Raw genomic sequence first — 9,951 nt, forward strand, 5'->3', positions numbered from 1 at the left:
GAAAGGCCAAGCCACAGGTAAACAAGGTAAACATTTGGGATGCTTCAGTTTTATTATATGTACAAGTGTGGGGAGCACATTATGCTTACATCAAAATAAACATGGCAATATTGTGGAACAGAATGCAAAATGAATGCAAATCTCTCAATATTACAAGGACATTTCGAGCTGGCGGCCATACCCACAGGGACCCTCACAGGCCATCCTTCATTTTAGAGGTTCTTCGTGGAACTGTCTGCAAAGTGCTCCTATAGTCTCAGGAAGCGATGACTTGCTAAATAAAAAGAAAGGTACTTCTGATGTGCAAGTTTTAATTCTAGATTAGAATGGATAAATTTCATGTCACATATGTAAATATGAATAATAGAAGTACCTTAAAGTACCTTCTAGATCACTGGTTCTTGTAGATTCTTTGGCTGGACTACAAATTGATATAGGGTAGATTAACAAGAAAAAATTTAATCATGTACATAATGATGGGAGTCCCACAAAATATGAGACTCAAAAGGGTCAGATGACTGAAGCTTATGAAGTATCCTGAGCTACAGAAAGGAACAGAGGCTTGGGGTTCCTGGGAGGCCAAGCATGGTGACACAAGTTGTGGGAAGGTGAGGGGAGGAATTGTACAGTTGTCTCATTGTCTTTATGCAGATAAAGTCTCCCAGGTAATAAAAGTTGTCTGGAGCAGCCCTCTTCATGACACAGATACTTCATTAATACAGATTTCCTTTATGGATATAAATTTCTTTTACAAAAGAATAGCTTTTCAGAACTACTTCTGTGTCTGCCATTTCTTAGAAAAGCCAGGTCAAAGTATTCCAAAGAAGTATATTTTGGGGTGGCATATTCCAGTCTCCTACAGTCATATTTTGGGGTGATGTGACCTGAACGTCAACTGGGAGCATCTGTCAATATCTGAGGACACTTTTGGTTGGCACGAATGGGGAGGAGGAGGTGGTGCTAACCTAGTGCTCAACATCTTATAAAGCACAGGACAGCCCCCCCATGACAAAGAATTTCCCAGCCTAATATGTCAATAGTGTGAGGTTAAGAACCCCCGCTTTAGACAATGTGTATAGACACACAGATGGAAAACAAGTGGCCTGAAGGTCCACGTCAGGCCTACGGATCAGAGCCCACAGGGGGCCTTGGAAGGCAGGCACATGTCTATCTGGACCAGGGCAGGAGACAGAAGGCAGCCTCTGGGAGCAGGAGTTCAGCTGGTTGCCATATCGGGGAAAGGAGAGGTTTAGAATTTGGGCCATGAATAGAGCTGCAATGTGGTCGTTGAAGACTTTTGTGGTGCTGTGGAAGTTGCTGCTATACATGTGCTCAGGGATATGCCATCTCCTCCAGAAACCTGCCTTCACCCTCCAAATGGGAGTGAACGTCCCCCCATTAGTGCTCAGGCTTTAGGTTTGAGGCCTTTATTATTTTATCCACTACTACATCCAGCCACTGTGCCCCAGAGTGGGCTGTAAGCTTCCCAAAGACAGGACTCCTGCATTTTCAAATACATCTTCTTGGTCCACAGGGCCATAGCACATAGCAATACCAATAAAATGGTTGCTGAGTTGCCATCAATACTTTATTCTCCCTCCAATATTAGAAATTCTGCAAGCATACATTTGCATAAAACATATAAAATGGGAAGAAAAAAGGATGCCATTTTCTATTTTCCTCTGGAAAGATGAGTTAGCAAAATCTATCTTCAAAGACCTGTTTATCGTTTTGTTCAGTGCTAATCACCTGTCTGACTGCTTCCCCCTTCTTTAACCTTTTTCATAGTTTCCAGTAGTAATGCAGTTCATCCTGAAATTTCACTGTTGCAGTTCATAAAAGGGTCCCAATCTTGGTTGATGTTTTTAACATACAAATGCCTATAATCAAAGCATAGAGCAAAGTTTGCCTAGCCTTTGCTATACAACTCAAAAACAATTTTTTTAAAGCTCTATCATCCATTGATTTGCTCATGGCATTTCCCTGTAAGAGGCAGTTTGACCCTGCTCAGCTTTTATTAAATAGTTACAACAAAAAAATGCATTGAAGCTTTCTCTTGGCTCTCCATATTCAAAATTAACCATTCTATAGAATGATTGAGAAGGAATCAAGCATTTTTGGAATAAAATGCAATTTTCCATATTAAAATATTCAGGGCAGGTTCAGTACTTTCCTATACTCTACATTCCTAAAAGGTAAGAAACTCATCTCCAGCAATCCAAATATCTTACACTCCACTTACAAAACAAATCAACGGGTTATTCTTTACCCTACGAAACTACTTATCAAAAGATTCAACCCAAGATTATTTTCATTCAGCAGTACCTACTCTTAAACCCATTTAAATTGAGATGGCATTTACACAGCTTTTTAGGAGCCAGAAGAACCTTCTAAGAGCTGAGGGTATGATGAATGGGCCCAACCCCTCAATTTTGCAAGGGAGGAAACTGAGACTCAGTAGGCAACACGAGCTCTCAAAGCTGCACAATGATAATAGCAGGGATTTATTAAGGGCTAGTGCCCCTCACACCCTCGCCACTTCCAGCATGTCCAGGCCACCATGACATCCTGCTTGGACTGGTGCAGGAGTCTCCCGAGTCCTGTGTTTACCCTCCCCCCTACCTACCACCCTCGTCCCACAGGCCACTCCCCACAGCAGGCAGAGGGATGCGCCTACGACAGAAGGCAAACTACATTACTCCTTTGCTCAGAAATGTCCAACGTCTTCCCACCTCCCCTGAGTAAAGCCAATCCTCACCACAGTGTATGAGGCCTGCTCGTTTCTAAATACCCATCTCTTCAGTCACTGCCCCAGCCCCAACACTGTCTTCGCATGCTCCACCTTGGGGACTTTGCCCTTGCAGTTCCCTCTGCCAGCCACCTCTTCCTCCATACAACTCCCTCCCTCCTCCTCCTTAGGTGCCTTCTCAAAAGACAGTTCACCGGAAGCTTCCCTGACCACCCTCTGTAAATAGCACCACCCCACCTTCTACCTCTCTCTCCCTCCTTCCCTGCTTTATCACTTTTCTTTTTCTTTTTTTTACACGCTCAAAGATGGTAGAGAGCAGACTACTCCAATAAGGAACAGTCACTTTTTTCTAACACTTTTACCATATTATATATATTATATATTTGTTTATTGACTGCCTTTCCCCACTAGAATGTAAGCTCAACAAAAAAGTCCTTCCTGGACCACCAGTGGCTGGTATATGGCAGGAACTCTGCACTTTTGCAGAACAAGTGTTTACCGTTCTAAGGAAGGTAAAGGAACCAATTTCTTTAATCCTCCCAATTACCTGAGAATAGACATCATCATCATCATCATCACTGTCGTCTCTGGTTCACAGATGAAGAAACTAAGGCACAGAGAAGTTTAGTAACTTTTGTAAGATCACCCAGCTAGTCAATAGTAGAGTCAGGATTTGAATCCGGGGCACTGGCTTTTTAACCACCATGATGTATCGGATGTATCGTGTCACTCTTACCTTAGCCAAATTCAAAGAACTACTGCACTTTAATGCTTCTTCCCTATACCAGACTGTCAACAATTTAGATATACTGAAGTATGCTTTCAAATGTCAATCATTTCCTATAACCACCTAATATTTTAAAATAATCAATACAGCGTGCTTTGGAGCTAAGACAGATTAACAAGAACGAAAATGTGAGCCACAACTGTGCTGCACTTCAGAGAACCACTTCCACAGAGGCTATGACTGGCTTACAGGCGTGTGCAGGTAATTCTCCCTGCTTGACTGAGATTACCACGATTAGCTCTGGTCCATAAAGGGAAAACTAAGACACAAAAGCCGCAGTGATATTCTAGGCCACACAACCAGTAACAGTGGCTGGAAGGGAGCCTCTGAGGGCCCCTCTGGGACCGCAGTAGGTCACACGCTCCCTGCTTATTAGTGTAGAACACCCTGGTGATTCACACAATGGAATGTTTAAGCCAAGGATGTCACCTAATAGAGGATGTGTTGATACAGCTTTATCTGAGAAATTACATAATAATCCTGAAGTAGAAATACCATAAAGGAATTTGTGCCTTGGAATAGAGGAGGGGTGTATCCCCTGGGAATTACTCTACAAAGGCTATCAGGAGATTTTCAGTGAGAAACTTACTATCCCAGAATGGGCAAGTGATTTGTGAAAAACAGGGCCCCAGTGGAGGCTCTTTGAGGACTGTCCCAGCGTCCAGTGCAATTTGGTAAGACAGCCAGACTCCAGCCCCAGAGAGCCTCCAGGGACCACCGACCAAATATTTATTTCTGCAAGCCTTGAGACTTTTCATTCTCTTTCTACCCCAGAGAACAGAATGAATCTTTGCTCCCACTTTGTTGGAGTTCTCTGAAAGAAATCACGCCAAGTCTCCTCTCTAGAAAACCACTCCCAGCCCACAGTCTTCCCTTGACCTCGCCTCCCGCCCTCCCACCTGCCTCCAGGACATGGCAGGAGGTTAATGGTTAGGAGGCTGGAAGGGAGGGATGGGGTGTCACAAGCACCTGTCACCTAGCAGGCCCGGCTCTCAAGTCCCCTGTCCCCCAGCCCTACCCACCCTCTCACCGTGAGCGCCCACAGGGCCCCCGCCCTCCCCGACTGGGACAGGCCCGTCCTTCCCGCCCCGGCCTCTCGCCACCGTCCAATGGCCGAGGGGCAGGGCAAGCTGAGCAAGCCGCGGCAGCCCAGCCGGGTCCCCGCCCTGTTCCCGGTTCCCGAGCCGGGCCCGGAGGCCTTTAAATGCCGCCCTGGGCCGACGCGGCGCGGCCCTCGCCACCTTTCCTCTTTGGGCGGCGGCGGCAGCAGGAGCAGCAGCGCCAGCAGCGCCAGCAGCACCAGCCGCGGTCCGGGTCCGGGCAGCAGCTGCCACCTTCGACCTCCGGGCCCACGCTGCCAAGCTCTGCCCCTCCCCCCCCGGGCTGTGCTTGCCAGGTCGGCGCCCGGGCCCCGGGCGTGCGTGTGCGCGCGTGCTCTTGTGTGCGCGCGCCCGCTCCAGCCTCGGACCCGCGCCCCCTGCCCGTGCACGACCGCCCCGGGATCCCCGCCCGCGCGCCGCGTCCTCCGCCGCCGTGCCGCCACTCGTGCACCCCGCCGCGCTGTGCAAGAAGATGGCGGGATCGGTGGCCGACAGTGATGCCGTTGTGGTGAGTGTGGCGGGGTGCACGCGAGGCGCCCCCTTCCCGCCGCCCCGCACGCCGCCGTCGGCGGCTCCCGCCGGGTTGGGACCAAGAGAAGCTGCAGGCCCAGCCTGGCGCCCCGCGCGCGCGAAGGCGCCCCAGTACCTGTTAGCAGGAGCCGGCTGTGCGCGGATTGGGGGTGGGGGGCAGGAGGGGCTCCCGTGTTGGAGGGCTCCAGGCTGGGGGAGGGTGTTTGGGGGCGGACGGCGGGCCGACAGCCCCCTCTGTGCCCTGCCACCGCCAGCCAGGTGTGTGCATTTTGCACATGTGAGTGTGCGCGTGGGTGAGTGTGTCCGGGGCGCTCGCCCGGCCACCGCCCCCAACATACCGGGGATTCCCCCTTGGAAGGTTTACGCCCAGGGCTCCCGAGAGAAGTTGAGCGCCACTTCAGCCACGTCCTGGAGGACAGGCCTGGGCCACAGCGGTTCCAGAAGCATTTGCAGTTGGAAAGGGGCCTGCCTTCTCCAGCACCTGGGCTCGGGCTCCCTGATGTGACTCGACCTTGATTTTGATCTGGATCTGAAGGGTCTGAGGATCCTCAGAGGCTTAGCTACTGTACTGGGTGGAAAGAACGGATTTTGCTGGGAGTTGGGGGGTAAGCGATTATTTAATGGGCTATGAAGAAGCATCATCTGCAGACACTGCCTGAGTGTATGTGAAACGCTGCCGGTTCCAGCAGATTTGTGTAGGTTCTTATACCACCCCCCAGAAAAGAGCCTATGGAAAGCCAATCTGTGTGCTTCTATTTTTAGAAACTAGATGATGGGCATTTAAACAACTCCTTGAGCTCTCCAGTTCAAGCCGACGTGTACTTCCCACGACTGGTAAATGATTTTGCTCTCTGTCTCAGCTGTACCCTCTTCCTTTCTAATTGCATTTTCTAATGGGTCAGGCCCTCAGGATGTGAGGGCTTGGCTCTTCCCTAACAGCCTGTAAACCTCTTGTTCCTTATCCAATCCTTTGCAGATAGTTCCATTTTGTGGGCACATTAAAGGTGGCATGAGACCAGGCAAGAAGGTGTTAGTGATGGGCATCGTAGACCTCAACCCAGAAAGGTAAGGCAGAGTGCTTGTCACCGAAGAACTGTCAGGCAGTGGCAGGGCCCTGCCCACTCCTGTTGTGGTTTAGTGCTCCTCCTCTTCCTCTACTGGTGGACAGTGTTGCTAGTTGGGAGTGCCAAGAAAGTACCATGTTCCCATGAAAAGAATGTGTATGAATCCTAGCCATCATTTCTCCAGACAGCTATTTATATCAGAGATTATAAATACAGGCCCACATTTTCTCTTTGACCCTTAGGAGGCCAAAGGACTTTTTTTTTTTTTTTTTTTTTTAAATGGTTTTGGAACATGGTGCTTGGAGTAAGAACTATCAATATAATTAAGAACTAAACTTAAGATATTATCTGAAATAGATTAGGACACAGATGTTTGGGTGATTTGGGGTATTTGAAATCTCTAGTTTTAGTCATTTTCAACTCCACCAAAGTTTTCACCAGAGCTGGCTTTAGGTAACAAAATAAACTGGTTTCTTGAATTACTTCTCCATAGTCTAACCTCTCTTGAAGAGAGTAGTGGTCCATTAAAAACGAGACAAACCCAGCAAAGAAGGAGGAAACCTGGGTCATGGGTCATTTTGAAATATTATATCCAACTCTGAATACATGAGACTATTTTCTTTTCAGCTTTGCAATCAGCTTGACCTGTGGTGACTCCGAAGATCCTCCAGCTGATGTGGCAATTGAACTCAAAGCCGTGTTCACAGACCGGCAGCTACTCAGAAATTCTTGCATATCCGGGGAAAGGGGTGAAGAACAGTCAGCAATCCCTTATTTTCCATTCATCCCAGACCAGCCATTCAGGGTGAGTACCTCGAATGCCTCAGCCCCAAGCCCTGGCAGGGCGATAATGTTCTGCTTATCTAGTGTGTGCCAAGAGCACTTTAAGCAGCCAGAATTTCTGCATGTCCAGGAAATTTGTCACCCAATGATGAAAAAGAAAAAAGATCAGAAAAGCTCTGTTTGCTGATATAAGTTAATACTTGTCATAGTAGCTCTTAGCTCTCTTTAGCCTATGCATTTAGTAAATAGACCCATATTTACATGTCCAGGGTTAAGAATAAATGCTTTTCTATGTTGTATCCAACATAGTAAGAGGCATATAATAGATACCTTCTTCCAAATATCTGACTAATAAATACTAAGTATCCACTTATTAAGTATTAATGCTTACTAATACTTACAGTAATAAGTAGCTCTAAACCTTATTTGTATGACGTTTTAAAGAATATAATGATTATCATTTCATTTTCTCTTGTTCTCTTTGCTAATGAGGCCATGTCTGTGTCCTTGTTTTCCCCTCTGGATTAATTAGCCTCAGTCTATTTCATGGTCACAGACTGTGGCTGATACATTCCTTCCTGTGGGTTTGGATGAATATAGAATTGCTCCCCACTATCTGGTGGCCAGGAAGCACAACCCAAACTTCTCATCCCATCAGGCAGCATTAGCAACACCTTCCTCAATGAAGGACAATGCCATATAAGAGATACAAGTAATGATGTGTCAAAAAGGATTTACTGTCAGCCCTAGTGATGAAATTGTCGCCATTACATCTTGTTAACATGACATCACAATAATGATGACTCAGTTAAAAGCTCCATGTTGCATATAAGCCCAATAAAACAGAACTACCCTTAACCTGTTGCTCTTCATCTAGAAATTTTCAAGGGTCTTATGAAGAAGTAATATCTCTCTTCCTGCAGTCTGAAGGGAAGATAAGAATCTATGACTTTTACATCAGCGATACAATTGAGATTGTTGCCCTTCTAATTATAGTCTAGGAAAGGCACCCCTAACCCATAATCCCTCCCTACCTCCTTCTCTGGTGTAGTAATGTCCTCTTAGGCTCCTCTGGGCTGGGACAGTTTCTTAATGATAAATCTTAATGCATAGCTCATGAGTGTGAGTAACCAGAGCTTCTGACTCCCAGGAGAAATATAAAACTCCCCAAAAACAAAATTGAAACGAAATAGGCCCTTCTTGATGATATAATTTTAGTAATAATATGAATTAAATGTGACTAACATCACATATGAAGTCTCTCCTTGCATGGTGAAAAACAGTGCTTTTAATACATACATCATAGCGCACTACCAGTAATTAAACTCTATGGTGAATTACTTAAGGAAAAGGGGGAGAAAAAGCTTTTACCTTATGGAATCAGTATTTTTGTTCACTAAGGAAGCTTTGTTAATTACACACTCTTGGTCCAGTGGTAATTACTGTGTAACTTCTCTCTGCCCCAGTGTTTACCATGTTTGAGTGTGTAGACTATTATTACAGTTCTGCCTGGTGAGGGGCTCCTCTGAAGGTGGTATAGAATTGTTCAGGGATGACAATAGAGACATTAAGTGCCATACGCACAATCTGTGCTACTTAGCGTCACTTCCTGGAGTGCAGGGAGAAGAGACAAATGTTAAAGCATAAGCAATTCTAAATCTCTAATGCATATTAAATAATGTAAAGCAATGGTTCTTAAAGTGTGTTGCCTGTTTTAGCAACATCAGCATTGCCTTGGCACTTGATGGAAATGCAGATTCTTAGACCTTGCCCTGGACCCACTGAATCAGAAATTTGGGGAATGGTGCCCAGCAATCTGTATTCTAATAAGTCCTGCATATGGTCCCAATGCATTATAATGTTGGAGAGCCACTGAAGATACGGCCTTTCTTTCTCTAAAACGAAGTATTATTTGTTTTCCCCAACAGGCTTCATTGAAATTGTGAATTGAGATAATATTTTGTTTTTTCCAGGTAGAAATTCTTTGTGAGCACCCACGTTTCAGAGTATTTGTGGATGGACACCAGCTTTTTGATTTTTACCATCGCATTCCAACGTTATCTGCAATCGACACCATAAAGATAAATGGGGACCTCCAGATCACCAAGCTTGGCTGACATTTAAACCACCTCTATTTCAATTAGGATCAGGTGCCACAACTATCTGACTGTCAGTCTGGAAGAAGTGTCCTAGCAAGATCTGGAGACTTAAAAATAAAACAAATGGCAAGCTTTACTGTCTCTTCTTCCTGTGCAGTTTAAACCCACAATGACAACTTCAACCGTGGATTGCCGTTGGGAAGCTCTGGGGACAAAGAAACCAAGCCATTATTCCCAGAACAAAGTAATACATTTTTGCTGGATTTCATTCAGACTAAACTAAAATGGATTTGTGATGATTTGTGATTTGGTAGCAAATTATTCTTCTTTTCAAAGCAAAGTGATATTTAGAAACAAAAGTGCTAAAGACACTAAAAAAAAAAAAAAAAAAAAAACAACGGTACACCGAAATCAACACATTTCTGCACTGAAGTGGAATTGTGTAGCACAACCAACATTTTAGTCAGGGTATTTACATAGAATGTAGGTTGTTCAAGGTTTGGTTTTTTTTTGTTTTTGTTTTTTTGCACAGCATAATGTTAATTCAGATTTTTGAAGCTTTCTTGTAGTTATTTATTTATACTCAGTGTATGTATTAGAGAATGAGCAATGTCTCAAGAACAGCAAGTTACAAACTTTTGAATGTACAAATATCTTAGTTCCAAGGGGGGAAATGACATATTACAACTATGAAACAGGTGAATTTCTACCTTAAAGAATTGAGTTCTATTCTCCATACCCCTAATCTTAGGATATCTTGATATAAATTGCTGTGAGTGCTTTTGGGAAAACTTTGAAGCATTTTGATAAAACTGCTTTCAAGTTATTGTTGATTATG

The 9,951-nt window shown here is 45.1% G+C and overlaps 1 protein-coding gene across 1 annotated transcript; it reads left to right on the forward strand.

Moving 5' to 3' along the window:
* Nucleotides 1-4,853: 4,853 nt before the first annotated feature.
* Nucleotides 4,854-9,327, forward strand: LGALSL (lectin, galactoside-binding-like). Its single transcript, XM_012639234.1, has 5 exons — nucleotides 4,854-5,144; nucleotides 5,930-6,001; nucleotides 6,144-6,232; nucleotides 6,859-7,036; nucleotides 8,988-9,327. Exons 1-5 carry the CDS (start codon nucleotides 5,109-5,111, stop codon nucleotides 9,129-9,131), a joined length of 519 nt encoding a protein of 172 aa, XP_012494688.1. The 5' UTR covers nucleotides 4,854-5,108; the 3' UTR covers nucleotides 9,132-9,327.
* Nucleotides 9,328-9,951: the final 624 nt, after the last annotated feature.

This window comes from Propithecus coquereli, unplaced genomic scaffold (genome assembly GCF_000956105.1).
Source record: "Propithecus coquereli isolate 6110/MARCELLA unplaced genomic scaffold, Pcoq_1.0 Scaffold138, whole genome shotgun sequence".
Lineage (NCBI taxonomy): Eukaryota > Metazoa > Chordata > Mammalia > Primates > Indriidae > Propithecus > Propithecus coquereli.